This window comes from Metarhizium robertsii (assembly GCF_000187425.2).
Source record: "Metarhizium robertsii ARSEF 23 chromosome Unknown MAA_Scf_1, whole genome shotgun sequence".
In the NCBI taxonomy this organism is placed as follows: domain Eukaryota; kingdom Fungi; phylum Ascomycota; class Sordariomycetes; order Hypocreales; family Clavicipitaceae; genus Metarhizium; species Metarhizium robertsii.
In genome coordinates this window covers 6,731,945-6,757,327 of record NW_011942149.1, presented here as the reverse complement: position 1 = coordinate 6,757,327, position 25,383 = coordinate 6,731,945, and the positions used below count along the sequence as shown (strand labels likewise).

Here is a 25,383-nt window from a genome sequence, read left to right as displayed (position 1 = left end):
AAAGGGGTTTTTCTATCAACGGCTTTCCTAGATGTGGAAGGAGATGGTATTCCTTGCAAACCCGTCTTGGCTGACTGGCTATATGCAGAATGGAATTATTATGAATAATGTCAAACCTTAAATTTGACAAGACCCCGCGGCAACTAACATGATACTTTTGTCAACATGGGGATATAGGAAGCATCTGGGATATCGGGATGAGGAAATAAAGTATAATTGATGTATTCTTATAGATGGTCCACTGTGCTTCCGACTTGCAGAAGGTGCCAAACGGGACACGGACTCACAGTCCTCGGCCGGAGACTCTTTGCGGCCGCGTATGAAGCCACCAATGCGGCAGACGCGGCATCACCAACCCGGATCGTCCCGCGTGATTTCAGCATACTAGGTGTTGATGATAAGCTGGATCACAGCATATTAGTACGACAACCCCATTCTTCGTTTCAGGAATAGCACAAGACAAGGTATCCCTGTAGATGGAGCGCTCCGTAAAGCTAATTATATGTGATGCAACGTGGATGCATCGTGCCTGGTCCCCTGCCGTCCCGTGCCGCAGTGGCGACGTTAATGCATGCATGCAGTTATGTGTCACAGATGACACGTCACGAACTGCACGAGTGCAGATCTCATTCATCATCTGGTCCAGACCCCGTATGCATATGCCCGCAACCTCTGTCGGCCCTCTTTCACACGTTTGACGTGACTACCCTTCCGCCAGCCGTGCCGTTTCGCCGCCACATGCATCCCGCCCAATGGGGAAGGGAATCTGAACAAGAGTCTGGTCTGGTCCCATGGTTTCAGCTCAGCACCCAAAGTTTATTTGTTGACGGCCTGGGGGCATTGGAGGCATCAAGGTCCACTGGTGAGTGCATAAGGACCTGGTCATGTTATCCTGTCGCACCCTGGAGTGTCTGAGAAGGCCTTTGCCGCGCGGCACGCGGGGAGTGCCCTTCATCACGTTGCTATAGCATGGCAGAGATGAATACCAAACATGGTCTACCGCATCTATGGCGGACGCCCTGCCCCGGCCATGGTGAGAAAGATCGGAGGCACCCACTCGGGCTCAGCAGGTCGTCATGTTACATCTGCCGACGAACTCGGTCGAGCCCGTTCATGCGCATGCAATAGCGTCAGTTGTCGCATTCAGCATACCTTCGGCCCATGTTATGAATAATGATATCTTTGCGTTCCCCATTCGCATGCGGAGCGCGCTGACCAAACGGTGTGGCCTATCACATGTGTATACATGCGGCATCTGATGGTTTTCTTCCCCTTTCAACATTGCCGCCTCTTGGCCATCGAGGCCCATTCAATCAAGAGCCAGGATAGCTTATCGCCCTTAAAACACACCCGTCCAAGCTCTGTTGTTGGACATGTTCATGTTGCCGCAGGCCCGTTGAACAACTGTACGTCTATTCTTTTGAGTGTCACGGCACTACTTGTCCTCCATTGCCAGCTTCACCAGCCCATCTTCAAAACACCACGCTTCCTTTAAGCCTCCCCAGCCATGATCAATTCAGACGCACAGTCGGCGCAGAAACAAGTCGAGGTAGAGAAACCCGACGAGAAATACTCTGCTCCACGTCTGTTGCCTCCCATTCCGGACTCGTATCAGCCCGCCAAGGCCATCACCAAGATTCCCGCAACGTCTTCCCTAGAAGACATTCTCGCTATCCTCGAGCGAGACGGCGGTGTTATCCTGACCGATTTCGTTTCCCTACAGGAGTTGGACAAGATTGACGAAGAGCTCGAGCCCTACACAAAGTCGTCCATTGCCGATGACGACTCCTACAACAACTTTATAGGCAAAAAGACGCTCGTTATTCCCGGCCTAGTCGGCAAGTCGGACACCATTGCCAACATTCTCGACACGAATGAAACCATAGACAAGCTGCTCAAGGTAATTCTAGAGGAGAGGTACCCCGCCGTTTTCGAGCAGCACACCGAAGAGCTCGTCGTGGACCCGTTGCTAAGTATCTGCATGGGCTTCCACGTCGGCCACGGCTCTCCGCGCCAAGCCCTACACAGAGACGACATGATCTTCTCCAGCAAGCATCGCCCCGATATGAAGATCAACGAAGTAGACGGCTTCAGCTGCTTCCTCGCCGGGACCAGGATCACGCGCGAAAACGGCGGCACAATGGTCATTCTCGGTTCCCACAAGTGGGAGCACGATAGACGCGGCAGGCCCGATGAAGTTTCCTTTCTTGGTAAGGCTCTGTTTTGCAAGTCGCTTTTATTTCTCGGGGCTAACTGCGTGGCATGTAGAAATGGAGCGCGGGTCTGCGTTTATTTTTCTTAGCACCCTCGCTCACGGCGCGGGATATAATACTATTCCTGGCGAGGTTCGCAAGATTACGAATCTCGTCTTTTGCCGGGGGACTCTGCGGACAGAGGAGAACCAGTTCTTGTGTGTGCCCCGGAGCAAGGTGCTCAAGATGAGTCCCAAGATGCAGACTTTGCTGGGGTTTAAGAAGCCGGCGGGCAGTTGGTTGGGAATGGTGGAGAATGAAGACCCTGCCAAGGATCTTGAGGCTATTTATGAGAAGATGCTCAAGTAAATGAATGGGATACAATATGTTCAGCCTCATAGTGCTAGTAAAATACTCACTCTTGTGCTGACGGCACCTTTTATGCGTCTAGTGATGTGCGGTTGCTGTTGGTGTTGAAATGTGCTAGACTTGCTCGATCATCCGCACATGGTCAATACATTGTCAAACCGTACTAGAAATGTCATTGATGTCTCTGAGGCTAAGAACTTGGGCGGTACCTCAATCTGGTAGGGCGCTCTCACCAAGTCGTCCTGCTGGCGGATGCGATCTTGGCCGCGTTCACGCGTAGCTCTTTCCCATCACCGTCACCCATGGTGAGCAAGAACACTCGAAAAATGTCTGATCAAACGGTGGAAATTGGATCGGTCCATGCCGCAATGTTACGAGACTTCCGTGCAACACCAAAGGGCGTTGGAAGAAACCAAGGACCTTGAATGTCAAAGCAAGTTATTAGATTGAATATGAGCACAGGTCCAAGTCCTCACATTCTGAACCCTTTTCACACAAAGTCTTGTCAAGTCCAAACACAGGATGAGCTATGCCAGCATGTCGGTTCTTAATTTGTAAGCCAGCTGCTGTCGGCATTCTGTATGAGCCAGAAAGAGAAGACTAACAGGCTGCCAAAATCATTGCTTGCAAGTGATTCCCATAGTTGCCCAAACGACGCTCGCTAAGCTTAGGGTTCATCTTCGCAATACAGCTCTTTGCCACTCTGCTAGCTTGTGAGATGACGCTCAGCCCTAGGCTGTGAGATACAAAACAGAGAAGGAAAGGAGTTATCATATGCCCTCACAGCTGGTGGCCACTATCCGGTAATATGATGACGCTGATGCAGCTATGAATGGGCAAGAATGTTTCTCTGAATACTTCTTCGGTGGGCGGAAAACAGCGCAGGTTGCGGTCAGAAACAAATAGACGGTTGTAAGTGAAACAGCCTGAATCATGGTGGTGGTGTGAGCAGAACGGTTTTCAGACGGGTCTGTCACGATTCCTTCATGAAGCTTCCATACGCTTCAATGAGCACCAGCGTTCTCCCCGCCGTGAAGAATCACTCTCTCCACTTGGAAGGCCATTCATTCAAAGAATCGACGATAGGATGCTGAAGCAGCTCCCTGGCAGTCTTGCGTTTTCTCGGTAACCGTTGGAGCATCCCAGACGCAAAGTCAAGGAATACATCTTTCTCATCGCCAAGTAGTTCTGTTGCCGTATCTGACAGCCTCTTCCTTTCCACAAGGTCCGTACGAACAATATCATCTACCGGCAAATGGCAGTAAGTCTCTGTGTCATGGCTCATGAATGTTGGCCAACCTACTCTCATCATTGAAGAATGGACCGCCCCAGAACTCATTCATGGCATTGCACTCCTTGACACGCGAATTAACGACAGGTTTGTCGAGTCGATAATTACGAAAGAAGCGCTCCCTCTTGATTAACTCCTCATCAGGTTCTCCTAAAAGGGATACCATTTGGGCCAGGTGAACATGCGCGTCGTACTCGCCATCTTCACCAGCCGGCCTGTCAAACAGACCAATACCTTCCATGAGGTTCCACATCTACAAATGTCAGTACCTCCTTGAGGGCTTGGAACATGTCAGCTTACTAGAAGGCCAAGATTCCAGATATCGACACCATATGACCATGGGCAACCTAGAATGACCTCAGGGGCGCGAAAACAATGGGATTGGATTGCAGAAAGGTGACCGTTGCCATTAGCTAGTCCGGGAAAGTCGAGGTTGAAGTCAGCGAGGTTTGACAGCAGTCTAGAGCCTTGCAAGGGCCCAAAGTGGCCTTGCGAAAGGTAGGTTTCACGGCCATCCTGGATTCGAATGTGCTTTGGCTGGGGGTTTTTCGTTTGACGTTTAATAAAGTTTGTTAAGACATCTTCACTTCCAATCGTCACCATAATTCTGTCGTCCTCGATGTCTGACAGGCCGCGGTTAGCTTCATGGTATCCAGGGGACTAAGTTCAAGTTACCTGTATGAATGAGGCGACGTTTAGTGTGCAAGTAGTCAACAGCTTCAAGGAGACAGTACATAAAAAACTTGGCAAGAGGCGGTGCAAGTCTCTGGCCCCGTAGTCTGTGTTGAAGCTGAAATAGAGTTTCTCTCGTGGGAGTGTACACAAGACAAGTGTGCGTCCCATTTTCGCCCGTTAGTTGGAACTCGTCAATGTGTGTTCGGATAAAATCTAGTCCTTCATGTGATGGATCAGCATGGGCTATGAGCTTTGAGATTCCTGCCTCCCAGGCTGCGTCTATGTCCAGGGCCACGATCTTGACAGCGACGTAGCGAGGTGCCGATTTATCCGCCGAGTTCTCGCTAATATGAAAGATCAGGAGAAGCAACCAGGTGCGCGTAGTATCGAGGCTCACAACGCAATGTTCTCTGCTAACCAAACTGTAGAGCCGGCCCCATAGCCAAGCTTTGTGATTGTCTTGAATCTGCCATTGAGCACCGCGCCAGGTCGGGTAGGATAGAAGGATTTCAGTCGGTCGTCTGGTAGCAGCTCCTCGTCAATGGGCTCATTTATCATGTGACTTGACCATCTCGAGCGAGGCATTGACGATTGACGAGGCCGAGAAAATAATCCTATTGGCCTTTGCCTCCAGAGAGCTCGCAGATTCATTCTAGAGATGATGACCATCTTGAAGTCCAAGCTGCGTCGCGCTGATTAACGTGCTGGTAGAGGAACGACCTGCGGCTACTTTTCGGTGCCTACATGTAGGGATATTATGTAAGTGCTCACGTGTTGGCATAATCTCTTGGCCTGAGGTTGGTACATGTATCTTGCCATCTCTATTTGTGCTCGAAAGCTAGGGAGCCTGGAGTCGTGCTCCCGATGCCCAAGACGGTGGAAACGGTACTGCGGTTTTACATACACACAAAAAACTTCGCCAGGAAGTGCCTCTGTGGGGAAATGTTATGGTGAAGTGAGCATAGACTTTGCAGCAAGAGCGGCGGAAGAAGTTTCCAGTGTCTGAACAGTGCGAGCGGTAAGCTGTGTGATCTGAATGAGTACATACAAATGCCATTCTTTCCAAGCCTCGTAATCTATCATAGCTATCTATATTACCACGGCGGTTTTCTACGCCCCTTTTCTTCAAATTGCGAGAGCTGTAAGCCAACCCTCATATGTCTATCGTCTGTCCATCTCTAATGCCCTACATCAACGACAATGAGATGATGTAGCAGGGGAAAGAAAGTGACACATTCTCATCTACAGGTGCTTTTTCGCAGAGCCATTCATAACCTTGGTCTTCTCAAAGACTTTTGCAATAGTCTTGGCACTGTATCCCATCAGAGCCAGCGGAATGACAATCCAAAAGGCATTGCACAGCACAAAATAAGCCCAGTAGTAGTAACGCTCAGGGCGGGAGTAGGCCACCCCGTTCACATACTCATTGTACCAGCAAATGACATAGTACAGCACATCACCATAGAGCTGGCCCATGCTGACGAGCAGTTGGAGCGGGTGTCTCCAGGGGTGGTTCGTGATGGTGGCGTAGGCGATAAAGAAGGACAAAGGGCCCCAGAAGAAGGCGGTGACGGTTTCCATGCAGACAACAAAGGGGTCTTGGGTCATGTAGCGCGAGTCGGAGAGAGAGTACTCCTTCCAAAGCTGACCAAAGAGGTCGGTCTTACTGGCCATGTCAAAGTGGTTGTAGGAGAAGTAGCCTAGGCGTGTTATGAGTCAAGTGGACGGGTTGGATGAATGGATGGGCGGCAACGTACCTTCAAAGGTCAGGTGAATAAAGCCGCAAAGAACCCACCAGAATGCAACGAGCACCTCGCCAAAGGAAATGGCTGGCCTGGTCCTCACGGCAAACAGATAGGTGGGCACGAAAATAACGCCACAGCCGGCGGCAAAGATGGACACCAAGACACCGGCGTTCATGGTGTTGGCGACGTATGTCGGGATGGCCACGCCCAGGGGGTAATAGGGGTGGTGCGCACCGAGCGCTTCAGTGATTGGGCCGTCCATTATGGATTGAAGCGCTGCCGCGTGAGAGCGAGTGAATGTGTGCCTGGCTGACGGCACCGTTTTGGGTTCTTGGTGTGAAGGAACAAGGACACACGGCCGAGCCACGGCGTTGGAAAGAAAGGGGCAATTGGCGAAACGTTTTTTAGATTGCATTGCGATAAGATTGAGATTAACCAAGCTTAGTTTAGCCTAGTGGGGCCCTCGGTTGACGTACGGTCTTATTTTAGTACCCGTCCGTTAGCAACTGAGTGGAGTCTGGTCGTTAATTGTATATTAATTGCATCTAATTGTATTTGGCTAATCAGGGAATTAATATCCTTTCTGATACTTAACGCATAATACAAATTTAAAGTCCTCGGTTGCTATAAACAAAGGAATTACCAGCGCCCCTTTTCCAAGAGTGCCCATTTGAGTTCCCTTGTTTGGTGAGAACGACGATGCTCATCTAGCTAGCAAAGAGTTGATGACATCATTGTAAAACCCAATCCTTCCATCGATCCGATACAGCCACATAGCATGTGCGAAATTCTGCACCGTCGAGTTAGCAAGCGTTACAGACAAATGATGGTCAAGTCCTCGAGATGCCTCCGCCGCCCTAACCAAGTTGATATAATTCTCGCGGTCCTCCAACCGCTTACGATCCGTCTCGTCTTCGTGGTAGAGTGGTCCGTCCAAAGCCGGCGGCAACATGCATAGATCCTTGGCAAATTCTACCATCTCCCATGGCAGAATAAATGAATCTTCCCAGTCAATGACATAATATTGAGAGGCAAGAACGATGTTGCTGCAGTATAGATCAGTGTGGAAGAGGGGGAATGGGCCTGTTCGGAAGCTATATTCCTTTGCCAGCTCCTTGAGTCTGGCCGGGAATAATCGGATTGACTCTAGTATTTCATCGACCAATTGTGGAGGTGTTCGTTCACGGATGGTCTTTTCAGAGTAAGGAAACTTGAGGTGGTCAGCCCAGGCTTCCAGAAATTGCGCTGGCGAATCGAAGGGACCGCCGATCCCAGGGAGCGGCCCTACGCAATACGCCCCGTTGGAAGCCTTGACGATGCCTCCAATCTGGGGAAAGCGTATAGCTGACTTTTGTACCTAGATTCCAGAGGGTTAGATAGCTCCACTAAGAACGGTGCATCGTGTATACCTGAATGTCTGCCAATGTAGCATGGAAATCTGGTGTAAAGCTCTCGGGAATCTTGCCCTTGTGAACCTGGTAGCCGCCAAATGAATCCATGATTGTATCTCCGGGTAAAAACTCCATGATCATAAATGGGGCACCAAAGACGTTATCATAGTTGGCCTCGTAAGCATACACTTCGGGGACGGGAATTTCTGAACGCTCTCGGACCACCGACATTGTATGGACTTCTTGCTCTAGGCGTTGGATTGACTCTGGTGTTGGGTCGTCTAATTGGATTCGTACGAGCCAGCAGGCGCCGTCCTGGAAGTGCAGACGTCGAACTAGGTTTCTACCGCCTTTGTTGTTTTCAACAGAGAGCTGGCAGGTAAATGGAATCTCGCTTTTCTCGATCTTCTGCCTAGTGGCTTGGGCATATTGTAGAAGAGCATCCCAGTTAACAGCACCGAGTGCAACCTCCTTGTCGATATCTGTATTTGCCCAGTTGAGCACAGGGGCACCATTGCTCGATAGATTTCCACTCATGTCGAAGATGGACTGGGCATGAGGAGAGAAGCTGGCAGGATACAAAGGACAAACCAAGTCCTTTTTGCTGGCACTCAGCGTTGCTATAGCGTAATTTCGGTTTCGCCTAGCCGTGGCTGGAGGGAACCGTTCTTTGCTGACTTTGGTGAATAGATCTGGGGCAAAATACCGAGGGACAAAAATCACATTTTGGTGTGAGCTGGCTAAACTTCGGTCGCGGCGTTTCCGAAGCAACTTGCCTCGGACGCAGTTGTGGAATGCTTTGAAGCACAGACGCGAATTGTATGTTGAGAGGAAAAAACAGAGGATCTACCAAATTAAACCTCGTAATTATGCGAGACCTCCACTTTTGGCAGAATGGCCTAAGACTCGACTCTACAATATTGTAACGGCACAAGATACGCAACAAACTTGTCTCCCAATTCTCAAGTATCATTTTAATATCGACTAGTATAGTACTCTGAATTCTTGACTACATACGAGGACTACTAGACTAGTAGCCTTTGTTTCAATCATCGTTTTTCGGACGTGTCCATCATGGCTGGATGTGTACCAGTCCAAAGTGGATGCGAGGAGTGCGTGAAGGAAGTATGCAGCTTAAAGAACTCCTGTAATGCGACCGACCCCGGGTAGATGCTGCCCTCCATTTATCCCATTGAGTGTGCGAAGGTGCAGGTTATGTATCGGGCCTATTTTCCTGCGACCCCTGTTAGATACTTTTATCACTAAGTATAATTACGGTGAGGTAAATGTCTTTATGTATATTTAAAGATAACTAGTACATATATGCTTATATTTCTTACTATTAAGGATAAGTATCTTTGAATAATTGGCTTCTTATTGGCCCACATCCCGGTCCACTATAAAAGCTGCACCTTCGCACACTCAATGGGATACCATAGGTCCATATCCTACCTGAGAGCCGCAACTGAGCGCCTTCGCTGAGCTTGGTGAGATGACAGGCAGCCTGGTCAATGCTCCGGAAGTGGGCAGATTTGCATGGAGATGTGGTTCCAATGCAGCTCCTGTTAAAGTCCCCGTAAACACTGAGACGCCTTTCGACATGCGGAGCCAAAGTGCTTGCAATTGCACAGAGCCAACGATTGTCTGAGCTCGAATGTACAATGGAGTACAGCAACACCAAACAAAAAAAGGGGTTAAAAGCGCCGATACCACAAACACGCGCAACACCTGCGTTCTCAAGCTATTTCTGAACAAAGGAGAGACTTAATAAGTCATGCCCACTGCCGTTTATGAAGAAGCCGCCATCCTCCACATTCATTCACGTCGTGAGAGGCAGATGGGGCGTCCGGGCCGAACCGCCGTGTCACCAGTACTAAGACTCTGCCCCACTTCTTTGGTCACATCATGGTCTGCCTGATTGGTTGGTGCTCTCCATGGACCCACTTCGCGTCTTCCCCAGACCCTTTCAGACATCCATCATTTCCCTTTATTCTGTTGCTTGTCCACAACATGTGAAACTTGATGGCCCCAAGTTCTTTGTGAGCATTGCATATCATGGCTCACAAGGGCATTTATCTGTTTGTTCTGTGGCTAGGCTTGCGCTCGGAAAACACTTTCTTATCTCTGAGCCACCGTCGTTTTCTAATCTGCAAAACGGTTCGTTCCCCCCATCGCATTTCGAGTGTTAAATACTGCCACGAATAGCCTATCATGGACCGCATAATAAGAGGCCCTTGGCTTAACTCTGCCCTTGAAGAAATCGCCAATGACTCCGACGCACGCAACCGAGATATGGCGCGCTATAGGCAACCTCCCCCGCCCTACACATCGCCTTGTCGGTCCGCTGCCACCACAGAATTTGAGGTTCCTGATTTCGAGGAACCACAAGCCCCACTGACACGATCGGAGCTCAGGCTCAAGCTCCAGCATGAGCGATGTGCTTCATGTCCCTATCACCAGTTCATGGACCAATGGAATGATGGGAGAAGGGAGGTTGAGAACGAAGTCAACAAAAATATGCTCAGCGGACGTCTAGATCCCATGTACGTGGGCCCGGGCCGCGGTCCTGACAGCATGAGTCATCAAAGAGTCAAGGAGAGATGGGTAGAACAAGGCATATGGAGAGACAACTGGAGCGAAATCCCTAAATATGACTGGAAGCACGAAGAGCCTCCCGAGTCTGATTCGTGTTCTGATTCGGAAATCGAATCTGAGACGCCGGCTTGTGCTGCTCCCTTTTCTTTCAGCTCGAATCCTCCACGACCGCGACTGCGACCACGACCAAATAAATCCGACCAAAAAATTCGGGAAGCCGCTGAGCGGCGAGAAATAGGGAGAGGCATCCGTGAGAAAGAGAGAAACGCCTCCCGTCCGTTCGAGCAGTTCCTCTACCAGCTGCGAAGAGAGAGTAAACGACTGGAGGCCGATTTAAGAGATACTGTGACCATGAATCTCGATATTAATGCATTGGCCTTCCAAAATGTCCAATGAGCCTGGGTCAAACGGGCCATCTGGGATGATGAATGGCGTGGATTTCCTGGGATGTCGTGGAAATGTGAACGACCTCTGGTAATGCCGCCTACCCGTGATCCTTCGCCGGACCATGCGCAATCTGTCGAGAATCAGCTTGAGCCAAGGATAATACCCACAGACGGATTTGGCCATGTGGATGCCCATGTATCACATAGCCAGGAAATGCAGACACCGTTGGAGAATGGCATTGCGGGGGCTACTGAGCCACGGAATTCTTCAGCAGCAGCACCTCCACATGCACGAATGATTGAAAGCATAGAGAATGAAGAGCATGATGCTGCAGAGAATCACCCGGAACATGATTCATCTCGCATAAGGGACAAATCAAGTTCGAGCCTCCCGTCAAACCCAGCCGGGGCTGTATCTCCGCAGGGATCGAACGTGGATCATAATGCTGCCACTGGATTCGCATCCAACACCATTGCTGTACTGCCTGACCGGAAGCTTGCAATAGTTGAAGAAAACCCAGTTAGCTCGCCCCCCCCGGAGGAGCCAACGACTCAAGGACAAGGCTAAAAACCGTCCAGTTATAGTGCCTTTATTTGAGCAGACCGTGAAGCCTTTGCGCCAAACAAGACGGAAGCCTGCCGGCGCATCAAAGACTCAGGGTATATCCAAGCGTCTTGCACCCTCAAAGCTAAGGAAACAAGCCAAGAAGAAGTAAACTTCCTGCGTTATTTCGAAAGCAAACAAATCACCCCGACAGGCTATGGATAATAGCTATAGCTGGATCCCAAATGTAACGGCTAAGGTTTTTAAGAGATAAACTAGTTAGCCCGTGCGAGCACTCGCCTCGCCGGGCGGAAAGGACATCTGGGTTACGGCGCGAAACAGCAACAAGCTCCTTGCATTTGATGCGGCAAAACTAGTTTGCAGCCCATTTGATGCTCTTCTGGCTGAAGTTCAAGTCGGTACTTCGCCCGTTGGCTCTGTCTTAATCAACGGTGATGGAGGGAAGTATATTATTACAGCCGATTCGAATAGGTTTCACTACACTGGTGCGACGACGCGCCTAACCGTTGTTAATACCAAAGCGGCCTTGGGAGGTGTCCAGGGCTTTCCGAGAATTCCCACGGGTTTGTATCCAAGGGAGTTTGGACTTAGTCCGGATAGGAGGAGACTTCTTCTTGGTCAGTATGGCAGCAAGGCGATTCAAGCGATGAATGTAGGGGATATTATGAAGAGGATTCAAGGCCTCTTCTTAGGAAAGCGATGGGTCGCAGGGTGAAATTAGGTCCAGCCAGAACTAATTTTATGTGGTGAAATTTGCAGTGCAATAATACAATTGGCATTTTACCCGCGGAACGCGGTAATACAATTATTGCACCGCTTGTTATCTGTATTTTTACAGGCACCTCATAGGCAGAGAGTTCAAATCTACTTGATTTATCACGAACGGTCTGCAAATCCCTTCAAAACAGATAAAAAGGCCGAGAGATAAACGGTTGGTGTAGTAGAACCTGAGTCGACCGGGACTTGGAAACAGTGTGCTACGGTAAATGAAAAGTGACTACTTCTTCCCTCGCTGGATAAGCTGGGAGCTCAATAGCCATAGGTGCTTTGTATAGCTTGCTATGTTGGACTCTCACACGTAATTTATGAGCCCTGCACGAATGGTGGTCTGGGGGATTTCTGGCTCTCTCTGCAGTCCAGTTGTGAAGCACCTCGAATACGCGGTGTGTTTTGAACAAAGCTGCAAGCGTACCTGCAGATAACGTAGCCACCACGGCAGCTTTTTGAATCGGGGAAAATTCACAATATTTCGACCGGTTTGCTGGCAATTCTTTGTCAAGGGCACGTTTTTAAGGCATGGCGTTGCCCACGTTCAGCCCTGAAATGGGTCGTAATACCTTGCATGAGCGACTTGAGTTGACACGCCTTCTATAGACGAGCAAGAGGATGGCGACCTCTATTTTAGAGACGAAATGGTAAGAATTTCGAGTGATATTGTAATGTTAGTAAAATTGATCTAAAGTATAAGTGTTATATATTATGAGTGTAGCTTTGTAGAGCAGTCAAGCTATTTAAATACCCGCAGGTCTCGTGGCTTGTTCCACCTAAAGTCTGACTCGTTCTCGAGCATCTTCTCTCAGCAGCATGAATTTCATTAATTAATTTGGTCTAAAGCAGTAGCAACTTACATCGCCATTACAATAACACGCCAAATGGGTAATTTTAGCCATGACAGAATCAGGCAGGCCTGTGAGTCTGACCACGGCAGTCGTTGAGGCAGGGCTGGATGTGGATCCAGACATATCAATACTGTTGGTCTCATAAGGGATTAATGTTACTAGTAACAGGATGCAAATCGTATATATTCAAAAGTCTAAGAAAAGAGAAGCTATTCCGTACGTACAGCCCGATATCGTGGCCTTTATAGTTGGTATTGTTGCCCTGGGTAACCCCTATTGCGGACCGCCCCACAGGCCCGGCTGGTGGTGCCGGAACAGAATAATATTAATGCAACCAATCAGGGTGGTTGTAGGCCGGAGCAGATTGGTCCGACCGAACAACGCCACATCGTGGGCCAATAATTATCACAATAAATACAATCCATTTGATACGTGAATTACTCGCGGCGTTATTAATTTTTATTACCAGGGGAACAGCTAATACATAATTAGTAGGTTAAAGCGCGCAAAAATTGACCCACTAACTATTAACTGGCCGTTTCCGTAGTAAAAATTAATAACGCCGCGAGTAATTCACGTTTTGCATTCAAGGATCTACCCCTATGGTCCCAGAAATTAAGCCTCGGATTGAAGCCTTGAGTCAGTGGCCTGCGTGGATATTTGGGCTCGTGGAAATATGCCACTATCCGTGTCAAGACTTGATTATAGATAGGTAAACTTCACTCTTTGGCATTTCATGCCGGAAGGCTACGCATAGTAGAGAAAACTTATGCCAGCATCTGAACACATGTCCATCGTGTCGTAAGCAATTCGTTGATACCAGACGCTTTATGTTATAACAAATGCTACCTGAATTTGGCGCTGGTACAATGTCACTGCGAGGGAGGCATGACTTGCAATTTCAATCAGGTCCATCTACTTGCTGGCTTCAAGGGCCACAGTCATCGGCAGACTTATACTTGGCATCTGTTGGACCATTTTAAGCGGGACGTCCAAAGTGACGTTCCAAAGTAACGTTACCAGGTACCGCAGCTATCATCATGGGCTTTGTACGCCTTGCACCACCGCTCTAAACGACGGCTTTGCCACCCCGATCCGACGAGAGCTAGATAGCGGCAAAAAGGTATGTATAGCTGTATCAAATAACTGAAACTAGCTTCTCTCAAGTATGATAGAAGGTAGTGTAATACTGCCTATTCTATAGCGATATATTATTGATACTCAGACGAGAACTTTATACGCGGCGTTTAAGTATATCCCGAACCTTATAAGGGGCGTTCGGATTTCAGAATCTTTTGCTATTGCTATTATTAGCAAAAATTCTTAGTCAGATATAAAGAAATAACGTAGCTCTGACGCAGAACTAAGATTCTCCTTTGTAGCGGGAATACGTTCTATGTCGCTACATATATCCTTATTCAGGTTGGTGACAGCCCATTGCACGGCTTGAGCTGCCTCGTCTGCCGCCTTCCGAGCACGCCTGTTCTTGCGACTATACTATTAATAATCTCTAAATTTATTTTTCGGGTCCCTAGTTGTCGTGGATCTTCGCCGGGGCCGTTGAGATGCACCCGGCTGATAATAACTTTGAATGTAATAATACCACCGAATAAAGGCATCACAATCTGCTCATTATTACGACCCCGACCGGTTTATCCCTTGGGAGCCCCAACCGTTACATGCATCCGTTATGGGAATAAGCATCACCCCTATTAGTGCGAGTTCTGCAAGTGCCAAATAAACAGGGCGTGGCACGAGTAATTCTTGTCTGTAAGGTAACTAATCAATTAGTTGGTTTCTAGCACGTGTAACAGTACAAGAGCGCGAGCAAGGTCGAGCTGGTGGGACCAGACCTGACTCGACATGGACATAGCTATTCAAGTTCTAAGGTGGGGCTGTTCCTTCCCTTACAGCATGCTACAGGCCAAATGAGCCCCGCACCTCAAATTTCTAGTACGCCGCATAAACGTTGCGTGACTAGAGATAACATTGAAATTAAAATATTTCGGTCCGAGCTAGTAAACACTCTATTACCATAAACCTGAGGCATAATGTCAAGGGGCTATCTGGATCCCTATACATGTGCCATGCCCTGGGTCCTTAGATGCTCCGTTATATACAAATACACATGTAGCGGTAAAGTGGGACCCGGCAGCTGGGCAGCTCTATTCTAGACATGACGTATCGGCTGATATCTGAGTCATTGCCTGACAGGTGACGCGTTTCGCCCTATGCAGGAATTTACGCTAGGTCGCCATGCTTCCCCTTGGTTTAGGCAAATTAGTAAGACAAATCAAAGGAGCTTAGAAAGATTTTATAGTATATAAGGGCTAGATCCGCCGAATATTATATACTAATCTGTACTTAAAAATAAGCATTTTTCTCCTTCACTTATTTTAAGAATATTATTAGCTTATTTGATAGTCTCTTCACGATGAAGTATACCTATCTTGCATTTGCGACTCTCGCCGGTCTGGCCCTGGCAGCACCACAGACTACGCCTGCCTTGACTGAGGCGGATATAAATGGTATTATCGTACGCAGATTTTATTCTTATTTAATATGTAATACTTTTGGTAGACAGCTAACTCTTAAATGAGCACAGACCCCGCAGCGAGTTTTGGAAATATGTTACGACCCAGCCGCAGGCTGCAGTGTAGGTCGCAGAATGGGCCGGCTGCATGAGCCACCCCGCGGTGGTAACCACTGGCGGGAGAACCCCGGTAGAATTGGGCGTGTAAGTGATCGAAGCATTCGAGGTTTGATCACTTTGACAGGTATAAGAATCGAGGGAATTGAGTCTCGATTCACTCGATTGACCTCACGCGATGGACTATATAGCCGCTGTAATTTTCTTTCTCTGTAGATAGACTTTAGCTCCTTAGCTTTTAACCACGATCATTACATTGACCTAAGCTTCGCTTATAACTCTTTGACTCTGATCACTTGGTTATGGTCTACGACCTATCACCAACGTAACAACCAACCGCTCAGATTGACTGCCCTAGTTGTTCTGCCAACATAAACTACGACTAGTTTATCCCTTGGGAACCTTAGCCGTTACAAAATAGCAACGGGCCAAGACCTCTTGTGCAAAGAAGAACAGGTAGCTAGGCATAATGCTCCTAACCAAACCTTCCCATAGCTAACACGATATTTGTAGAGGGGTAGGATTTCCTGTTCATCATTTATGCGGGTAAGTACTCTCCTGGGACTGTCTACTATCTCAAACTCTATGCTATAATCTAATGCTAACTATTAATAGCGTAACAAAGATATACCTGTAAGCTTTTATACTTGACTATTTATGAAGCTGTCCGTTATAGGAGATTTACTAATTTAATAACCTACAATAGGCCAAAGATGGTCTTAGCCCTCTTTGCCAGGAAAAGAAGCGCGACGTGAGTACAATTCGGCAGCATAGGAGCACGTTAAAAACAAAGAAGTTGCTAATATAGCATTTAATCTTAGTGCCAATGCCAGATAGAAGCAGACTCCAGAGACCGGGTATGTCCCTACTGATAAGAAACCTACACTAGACTACTAATATATAAATTAATAGTGGTCTTATGCCTGCACATTTGACCCTTTTCACCAGGATCTGACGGAGGAGCTTATCTTCTCAGACTAAGATCGCCGACTAGGCTAGCTGGTTACTACTATACTTCGGTATTTTAGCCCGGCCACGAATAACAAAAGCAATTAAAGGGGGGGTTAGTGTAGGTGAATTTATGTGTTAAATAGTGAATAGGCGGAAGATTATTCGCTACTTGGCATATAGAAGGTATTTTTGTTATTCAACATAGCAATTACCTTGGTTCGTGTTTTTATTAATAGACGGTTTTATTAACCTAGTAGCCAAACTTGTGACGGTACAAGACTTGTTATTAACCAAGCTTCTCTTTATAAAATTATTATTATTATTTTAAGTAATATAAGCTCTGTTTACAGCTCTATATTTAATATGAGAATTAAGTGTAATTTAATATTAATAAGTGAAAGGTCTAGTTATTCTCGCGCACTTTCCCTACCCCTAGGACAACTCGTTCGTATCAAGGTCTTGTAAGGATAATAAATGCTCTTGCACCTCTTCTCCCCGCCAGTACAAGGTATAGGGGAGATGTGGAGATATATAAACAAGTCAAGTAGTTGAGGTACAAGAAGAAGGGCTTGGGCCCAGTAATCGGAATAGTCTGGTCTGTCTTGGTCCCAGCCTGGTCTAGACCGCCAAGACTTGGTCTGGTCTGAGGGTTTCTCGAGACCATGGTCCGACCGGTCCGACTACTATAAATAGATTAAGCTGAGAGGGTTATGGCGGCTGGTGGCTGTAGTTTTGCCTGATATGGTTACATGCAGTCTTACTCTGCTTTTTCTATGAGGGCTCTCTCTTCCTTGAAAAGGGACAATCGGGCAACATAACAACAGTCTGGTTGCCTGACATAATATGCAACATCATGCTCAGATGTTGTTGATAGAACCTGTAGCCCTAAATGCTTCCTGTTCCTATCAACTGCAATATCGATGCCAACATCTCTTACACCGTCGCCTGCTCTTACCCCGTCACCCGCCCGTACGTCTCCCGCTTCAACGCCATCGTGTACCCCTACGTCATTCTCTGCCACGATTTAACATCCCGAAGCTCCAGGTAAGTTTATGCAGGATTATGTCACGTACGTGAAATGCGTAATAGTCGTAAATAAAGGATATCGCCTTGGTTTATCACACATTTGGAAATACGGTCTCCAATATATTTGAGGTAGTAATAAGAAAGAAGTGTATTACCGACACGAATATATGGTCGCTTGCAGCATAGTTTTGCTCCGCCCAACTCTTCAAGTGCCGGTGGCACCGGTGGCTTGCATGGGTGGTAACAGGCGGACACTGAAAAGTTCCCGAATTTGGCAAATGCTATGCATAAGTGCTGGGTCTAGACTTTCTTGCCACAACAGGGCTGAAGCCTCGGCACGTAACTCCAAATATTGATCCACGATTCGCGATGCAAAATTGTGGCGTTTGTGCGACAGGTTAGTGATTTTATTGCACCGCGGTCCCATGAAACTCGCCATTCAACAAGCCGATTTGTCATGTCAAAGCCGGCGAGTTGCAAGATATACGAATACTAAAGTTACTAATGAGTTGTGTGAATTCCATTGTCTCCGACATGCCGGAAGACAATTTCATCTGCCACATTCTCTTCTTGGTATGTCGTCGCTACTATATAAAACTTCATCGCATCTACCAACCCCTGTAAGTTTCCAAAGCGGAGATAGGTCCAATTTTGTATTATCTCGACATTTCAACCACGTTTCGCCAGCAGCGATAGTTTCATCCACACTAAACCCTGAAAATGTCCTACGGTCCATTGGATGTCACGAAAGTGACGCCTCACTATTGGCGGGCTACAATCAATCTACCTCCTTTCAACCTCGCAGGGCCAGAGATTTTCCTTGGTCTCTGGGATCTCCTGCAGGATGTGGAAATTGACCAGGATCTCAAGGTCCTGGTTTTCGATAGCGCATTGCCAGACTTTTTCATCTCTCACTATGACCTTCAGAAAGCTCCATCCATCCCTCCTGATTTGTTGGCTAAATGGCCAGTGATGATGGTGAAGCTCGCCACCATCCCCGTCATCAGTGTTGCCGCTATTCGTGGAAGAACCAGAGGCATAGGATCTGAGTTTGTCTTGGCCTGCGATATTCGCTTCGGCAGCGAGGAGAAAGCCATTCTGTCACAAGGGGAGGTTAGTTTTGGACTTTTACCAGGAGGCGGTGGTATGGAACTACTCCCAAGACAGGTCACACGCGGACGTATGCTCGAGATTGTTTGCGGTGGTGACGAATTCGATGCGGTAACTTCCGCGGCATACGGCTGGATTAATCGAGCTGTGCCCGATGCCGAATTCGAGACCTTTGTCGATCGATTTGCACGTCGTGTAGCTGGATGGGAAAAGGCATCATTGATGTCATCGAAAAAACTAACGAATCAACGCTTTGGACTTCCGAAAGTGGAAGAGATTTCCGAGTCCACCCAAACTATGGGACGGCTCTGGGTCAATCCTGAAGTACAAAAGAGGATGCAATTGTTGTTTCAGAAAGGTCTGGAAAGAGACCGAGATGTCGAGCTGAATATCGCAGAGTTTACTGCAAAGCATGCAACATGGTTTACTGAAGGATAGAGAACTACTACAGATATGGGGCCGGCTCCTACGACGATCCTGTTAATTGATACCACGTTGCCGAGCTTAATGTATCTCACAAGTTGCGGAGGGAGGCACGGTGAGCGTGATTCGATTTCTCAAGTGATGCAATTATCGAGAAATAAGGAGAGTGAATGATAAAGTTGATTTTATTTCCAGTCTCCCGGAACACTGTGGTCCCCCAAAATTAGCTCTGCGATCAGAGTGTAGGCAGAGGAATCTGCGGGTGGCGGTAGCATTCTTGGTAAAAGGATATTAGCATGTGTCGGGAGGAGGAAGAAAAAATGATCAATTGGGGTCATAAGCAGGGTCAAACCGCTGCCAAGTTGTTTCATCTGGTGGACGTCCGAGGAATGTCGAGGGACAGAGCCCAAATGCCAAAGAACCGCGGTCGCTTGATACAATTTGAGCAATCTGAAATTTCGCCCATTCGCTCCACATTGGCTTATCCAGGTATGGGACTGCTCCTCCACAATCAGTTGCCAGCTTAAGATGTCAACTTGGAACTTTGCAACGATGGTGCGTGAGTCAACGGCGACTACATTTCTGGTTCTGCGGGGTTCAAGGTTCAGGCCGTTGGCAAATTCTTGACCGAGAACCGTGATGAGTTGGATATTATTTCCTATCTCGGCGCGTCGGCCATGTTGTGCTTTGCACGCAGCCAGGCAGCCATCCGCATTTCATCATTGCGGCTAGAGAATGTAAAAAACAAAAAGTCGAACCACATAGTCTTGCCACAAGCCGTGTATTCTTTGAATATTTATAAAGAGCTCATTGGTTCTGTGGAATAATCTGGATAAATATGGTGGCCGAGTAATTCGGAAGCCTTCAACCGCAGTCGGTTTCGGGAACAAACCTCCCCCCCTCTGCCTCAGTATTCGCTCCTGATCATAGCACCGATCATGTCTACATCAGCCATTCGGAGCCTCATTCACGGTCAATTTTGCATCCTGCAGAGCGACTTGGGATGAGGTGTCAGCCGCCGCCACACTCCACGCTCATTATCATTATGAAGTATTTTTACTTCCCGGGTGACATTATGCAATTTTTTAAATACTTTGTTAGTATACGCATGAGATTCGAAGAGGACGGAAGGCATGGTGTTGTGTTGAGGCGGAAACCTGGCATTCCGATCTCGTTCCAGGTCACGAACGGCATATCTGAGCTACTGTGATCTACGCTGGAATTTACAGTTAACCAGCGAGCTAGTCGCTCGTATACATACCGCAATCATGATGACGTGTTCTATCAACACGGATAGCTGCGCAGTTGCCTCAGATACCATCCGTCAGTCTGCCCACAATTTAGGCTTGCGTCTCGACAAAGATATGACGGCTGCTGTGTAGGCCGTGGATGATTCAAACCCGCGGTATGTTCCCGCCATCAAGGAGAATCTCGTTCGCCTCCCTTTGGCTGAAGTGAAATGGACAATAGAAGTGGACGGCGGATAAAACTGCAATCAAGGAGTACATTGTTGAGCTGCGGTATCACACTAAGATATAAGATTTCCAGATTCCGAATATGGTTGGTCTGCGCGGCCCAAGGCTCTGTTCCTGCGGCAGTGAATGGATATCCATGATCAAAATAGCTGATATGAGATGGCCTAATCAATTCCATGATTAATTGATGATTAGTATGGCCAATGTAAAGAGTGCGCGTAAATTAAGCTATTTTAATTCATCATTTCGACTTGGTTTCCTCAAATTACCTTTCAAGCGCGCGAAGCACGGCGATTTGATCCATTCATAATCATCGGTGCTTCCTCAGCACGAACGATTACCGCGGCCATCGGATGCTGTTTGATTTAATCAACAGGACCACCCTGATCCTTCACACTTGTAATACGACGTCTTAAAATCTTCTCTCTAACCAAAGAGGTATCCCAGTACAATTTTACATCTAGATATTGCAGTCCATCAAACCCGTCTTCCGACTCACTTGGACCGATGGTGAAAATGAACAATCTAGGAACTGAAACGGGTTCCGGGTCGCCCTTGACGTAGTATTTTGCCATAAATTCGGCATTGACAGTATAAATTGGAGTATCCTGCTCGGGGATTCCTTCTTCGATGACCAGAAAAGTGAGACCGGTGAATTCAATTTTGTCAAATGAGGAGAAGAGACGTTGCATCCAGGCCTTAATGTCGTTGGCACCGTTATATGTGACATTTGTGGTGTCAAAGAAGACGCATGAAGGAGCGTAGTATTTTGTTGCGGAGTACTGGATGCCAATATCGGAAGCCACCTCCTTGGCGTAGGACTCAATAAAACGCAAAGCTCTGTTTTGACGAGAGGCGGCGTTCCAATCCCCAGTGTGTCTGAATGTAGCTGCGTTCATCCTTTGCATACTTGGGGGTGAAGAGGGTTGATTCTGATCAGATATGCTTCAGTGTGACGTGTTATTATTAGTTCAGGTTACTTGTGATGCTGAAAGCTACACTCCGTTGACCCATGGTTGTTTGACGTCTAACCCTACGTACTTGTACAAAGTTGAAACGCGAAACCAGGCTTCCACGTTGCCTCGGTGCGGCAAAAACACACCAAAATTCAGCCATATGCCTAGGCAATACCGATTTGCCATTTAAATGAAGGCGCGGGCGCCATTTGTGATTTCACCAATTAGTAATTCGCTCTCCCGCTGGATTAACCCTGTGTTTTATAATGCAATGACATCATACCTCGGATCAAGGGGACAAAAGGTTCCACTAGTGATGAGCACTAAAGTTGACAGGTGGGGGCGAGGCAGCTGACATGGAGTGCCCAACATTGGTCAGCATCCTTCCCGAGGGCCGCCGCGATGCCGAGGCGCTAACAATCTGGCGCGCCCCACCCAGTGTGTATCAGTGCCTCAACCTGGGACCTCATACGTCTGTACATGGCTCTTCTATGCAAAATGATATACAAGGCTCTAAAATCCTTTATTAGAAGGGTTCATCTCCTTCATCCCTAGTCCTCGGAATTACAGTCATCTTTGTGTCAAAAGTCCCAAGTTATCACCCTCATAACTCAGGCCCAATTCCCAAGTTTGCCCTCCGTCTTGTTCTGCCGTCATGGCTCGCCCAGATCTTTTCTACGAACCTCCCAAGGGCGAACGCTCTGGTTTACCGCATGATCCGTTTAAAAGCTTTGTTATTCCTCGTCCGATCGGCTGGATTAGTACTACCAGCAAGGACGGCCAGGATAATCTAGGGCCATTTAGCCAATTTAACAACGTCTCCTTTGACCCCCCCACAATTCTTTTTATTGGACATCAATCTGTGTATAAGAAGCGCAGCAAGGACTCAGTCGTCAATGCCAGAGACACTGGCGAGTTTGTGTGGAATATGGCCACGTGAGTGCCCTCCCGTTACTCGACATCATGACCTCAGCGCCGACAACGGAGCACTAATTGTCACATAGCTATGATCTCAGAGATGCCGTCAATGCATCCTCCCTTGAGTCTTGGGAAGATGAGTTTCCCATTTCAAGTGTAACCAAGGCACCAAGCCGCGTTGTGAAACCGCCTCGTGTGGCCCAATCTCCCGTGAGCTTTGAGTGCAGGGTGCATTCCATCATTCGTATCCAAGGCGACTCGTTGGTTGGCCATTCAGATATTGTTGTGGGACGCGTGGTAGGAATCCATGTCAAAGGAGAATATATCACGCCGGATGGAGTAAGTACCAATGTTCTTGATGGATTGGATGCGTTTTGTTAACTGTTCCTGAATAGCTGTTTGATGTTCTGAAGGCTGCCCCGTTAGCTCGACTCGGCTACCATCAGTATACGGCTATTAACAATATATTTGATATGAAGATGCCATTCATGCCTGATGATACAGAGAGTATGGGTGTCCTGGCAGGTGCTGCGCCGCCCAAGGAAACGGAAAAAGAGGTTGAAGACGGAGCGAAATGAACCAGCTCTGAAGGTCGCATGCGGTATCTAATATATAATGTTCCATTTCCTCAATTTATTGCGCTAGATGCATGTTTTTGGTAGGCGGTGATAGGTAATAGTAGGTTTTGTTTTAGATCCATCTGAACTATTGCGTTTTTCAGACGCGGCCAATCGCCTAAGCATGCTCAAATTGAAAACCGCATCAAAGATACCAATGCCTGGCAACGAGAGATGTCTATGGCAGAGTTTGGAGGATTCCACAGCACTAGACGAGGCGAAACTGGCAATCTTGTAGTCTGCTGTGCCCGCCCAGTTGTCGCCACAGAGTTAGCGAAGCAAGGACAAAAGATCTTGGCCCGACAATGTCATTCGACAAAGGTAGGCGGCTTGTATAGTGCCAGCTCGATTGTGACGTGCTGAAGCAACAGCTAGAGCTCCATGGGTAGCGATAAACGTTGTTTTAATGAATGTAATGGCCAAAACTCTTCAAGGCATTCGCTTACAAGCCAAGTTAGCCACCCTAAGGAACAACAAACCTCTTTGTTACGAACCCAACCCAACTCTCCCCTTTCAAAATTCCTACTTCCCCGCAGACGTTAGCAGCTCGTCGGCGGCGGCTGGCTTTTCAGGCCACTCCACTCGCGGACTCAGAGCCGTCGTTACAGGCACCTGGTCGTCTTTGGAATCAGGAATCTTCTTCCGAACACTCTCGGCTGAAATGTCAAGTCCTGCCGCCGGTTAATCGCGGTCGGGTTCTACATCTGACGTTTGTGGCTATTCAAGAGCCGACTGGGATACCAATGATATTCCAGCGCCTCCACATTTCCAATACCTACAGCGCGTGGCAATGAATACCTAAGGGGGTGGTTATGACCTATCGATGGGTCATAAGCCATTTCAATGCGGATCTGGTCAGGTATGATAGCTACGAGAACCGGAGCAACTGCAGCTCCAGTGGCCACCCACCTACCACATACGTAGAAGTACCTGGGGTATGTACCGAAGCACGGAGTATACTTATCATAATGTCCCAAACTGTTGTAGAGCAGAGCTATTTATAAAGGCCACCAAACACGTTACATTTCCTCTTTGTATTCTTGGCCTCGTAGTATGCCGAGTCGTAGCGGATATACATATCCCTTTCCTTCCTACTCAAATCGGCTGCGGGCTGGCTTGCCGGTGAGATGCGTGGCGTCTCGTGTCAATGATATTTAACCACCACTAGCTGCCATTTTCCAGGCTCTCGGTGGCATTCTCAACAGACATAGCACTGCACCAATCTTGTACACACCGAGTCGCTAGGACCTTGTAGACCCAGAACTCCGGACTACTCGCCATGGATAATTCATTGAAAGACATACCGGAGATCTGGCTGCGGTTTGAGCCTTCTGTTGTGGTGGACCAAGCTCTGGCTTTTGTCCATGAGCACTGCGACAATATGACGTTTAATCACGTTGTCCGCTCAGCGTACTGGGCATCTCTTATTTTCCGGAAAATTCCATCCTTCTCGGCCTCAGGTGTGAATCTGGAGGTTGTCCTCGTGAGTTGCATTTTGCATGACATGGGTTGGGCAAAGACGGCAGCGCTTGTGTCAGAAGACAAGAGATTTGAGGTTGATGGCGCAAACATAGCAAGGGAGTTTCTGCGTGGCTGCAAAGCCTGCAATCCTGAGCTGGGTGATCGATGGAATCAGCATAATATGCAGCGCTGCTGGGATGCTATTGCTCTGCACACAACACTGTCCATCGCAAAGCACGCTGCGGGTGAAGTAGTGCTTACCAACATGGGTATTGCTGTCGACTTCATGGGACCAGCTTTCCCCAACGGCCCGGGAAAGGACAATCTCATAACATCTGAGGAATATCACAGAGTAATGGAAAGATTTCCACGCAACGGATTTACAGCTGAGGGTCTCAAGCAAGTTATGTGTGGATTGTGCCGCACAAAGCCCGTCACTACTTACGACAACTTTGTTGGGGTATTTGGGATGAGGTTTGGAGTAGACGGACATGGAAAAAGAAAGGAGGAATTTACTCGAAATTGGGACGCAAATCAATCAGCAGACCTTCTACTATCGGGGCTATATGCACTAGAGCAATTAGACAGACGGTAATAGAAGTTGAGTCCGCAATTGTGGATACCGTTCTGATGACCGCCGAGCTTTTATATTATTATTTGCTACCAAAGTTAGACCTTTAATGAGGCATTGCCGCACTGTTAATCGGCAATGTGAGTCAATTACGATCAAATTCAGTCATACACGGCAGTTACCGTTACATGTTTCCGGCGAGGGCGACGACTAAACAATCGCTTACTACTAACGTAAATTGTGGCTGTATGGGGACATTAATCATGTCGAGTTCGAGCAAAGACAGCAGCGCGTAGTCGTCTGGCTTTGGCAAGAAAATGCCTTGATGTAGGTGTGACTGATCGGTTGGCAAGGTAGCATCAGGTTTGTGAAGGTAGCGCAGATTGAGAAGATGGAA

The 25,383-nt window shown here is 47.9% G+C and overlaps 9 protein-coding genes across 9 annotated transcripts; 5 read left to right on the top strand and 4 right to left on the bottom strand.

Annotated features, from left to right (window-relative positions):
• Positions 1–1,507: 1,507 nt before the first annotated feature.
• On the top strand, positions 1,508–2,561 carry MAA_08623 (phytanoyl-CoA dioxygenase; the record flags this gene model as incomplete). The annotated part of the gene is made up of 2 exons (XM_007826621.1): positions 1,508–2,210; positions 2,269–2,561. 2 exons carry the CDS (start codon positions 1,508–1,510, stop codon positions 2,559–2,561), a joined length of 996 nt encoding a protein of 331 aa, XP_007824812.1.
• A 1,039-nt stretch (positions 2,562–3,600) lies between these two features.
• Positions 3,601–5,085, bottom strand: MAA_08624 (protein kinase domain protein; the record flags this gene model as incomplete). The annotated part of the gene is made up of 5 exons (XM_007826622.2): positions 3,601–3,806; positions 3,865–4,105; positions 4,153–4,512; positions 4,568–4,871; positions 4,925–5,085. 5 exons carry the CDS (start codon positions 5,083–5,085, stop codon positions 3,601–3,603), a joined length of 1,272 nt encoding a protein of 423 aa, XP_007824813.2.
• Positions 5,086–5,769: 684 nt separating this feature from the next.
• MAA_08625 (Emopamil-binding protein) lies at positions 5,770–6,534 on the bottom strand (the record flags this gene model as incomplete). Its single annotated transcript, XM_007826623.1, has 2 exons — positions 5,770–6,227; positions 6,285–6,534. The coding sequence occupies 2 exons, from the start codon at positions 6,532–6,534 to the stop codon at positions 5,770–5,772; spliced, it is 708 nt and encodes a 235-aa protein (XP_007824814.1).
• A 441-nt stretch (positions 6,535–6,975) lies between these two features.
• MAA_08626 (Protein kinase-like protein) lies at positions 6,976–8,200 on the bottom strand (the record flags this gene model as incomplete). The annotated part of the gene is made up of 2 exons (XM_007826624.1): positions 6,976–7,629; positions 7,682–8,200. 2 exons carry the CDS (start codon positions 8,198–8,200, stop codon positions 6,976–6,978), a joined length of 1,173 nt encoding a protein of 390 aa, XP_007824815.1.
• A 1,674-nt stretch (positions 8,201–9,874) lies between these two features.
• Positions 9,875–10,654, top strand: MAA_08627 (uncharacterized protein; the record flags this gene model as incomplete). The annotated part of the gene is made up of 1 exon (XM_007826625.1): positions 9,875–10,654. The coding sequence occupies one exon, from the start codon at positions 9,875–9,877 to the stop codon at positions 10,652–10,654; it is 780 nt and encodes a 259-aa protein (XP_007824816.1).
• A 7,521-nt stretch (positions 10,655–18,175) lies between these two features.
• Positions 18,176–19,003, top strand: MAA_08628 (Crotonase, core; the record flags this gene model as incomplete). Its single annotated transcript, XM_007826626.1, has 1 exon — positions 18,176–19,003. One exon carries the CDS (start codon positions 18,176–18,178, stop codon positions 19,001–19,003), a length of 828 nt encoding a protein of 275 aa, XP_007824817.1.
• Positions 19,004–20,828: 1,825 nt separating this feature from the next.
• Positions 20,829–21,362, bottom strand: MAA_08629 (uncharacterized protein; the record flags this gene model as incomplete). Its single annotated transcript, XM_007826627.1, has 1 exon — positions 20,829–21,362. The coding sequence occupies one exon, from the start codon at positions 21,360–21,362 to the stop codon at positions 20,829–20,831; it is 534 nt and encodes a 177-aa protein (XP_007824818.1).
• A 712-nt stretch (positions 21,363–22,074) lies between these two features.
• On the top strand, positions 22,075–22,915 carry MAA_08630 (FMN-binding split barrel; the record flags this gene model as incomplete). The annotated part of the gene is made up of 3 exons (XM_007826628.1): positions 22,075–22,355; positions 22,424–22,676; positions 22,733–22,915. 3 exons carry the CDS (start codon positions 22,075–22,077, stop codon positions 22,913–22,915), a joined length of 717 nt encoding a protein of 238 aa, XP_007824819.1.
• Positions 22,916–24,233: 1,318 nt separating this feature from the next.
• Positions 24,234–25,010, top strand: MAA_08631 (metal dependent phosphohydrolase; the record flags this gene model as incomplete). The annotated part of the gene is made up of 1 exon (XM_007826629.1): positions 24,234–25,010. The coding sequence occupies one exon, from the start codon at positions 24,234–24,236 to the stop codon at positions 25,008–25,010; it is 777 nt and encodes a 258-aa protein (XP_007824820.1).
• Between the last annotated feature and the right edge of the window lie 373 nt (positions 25,011–25,383).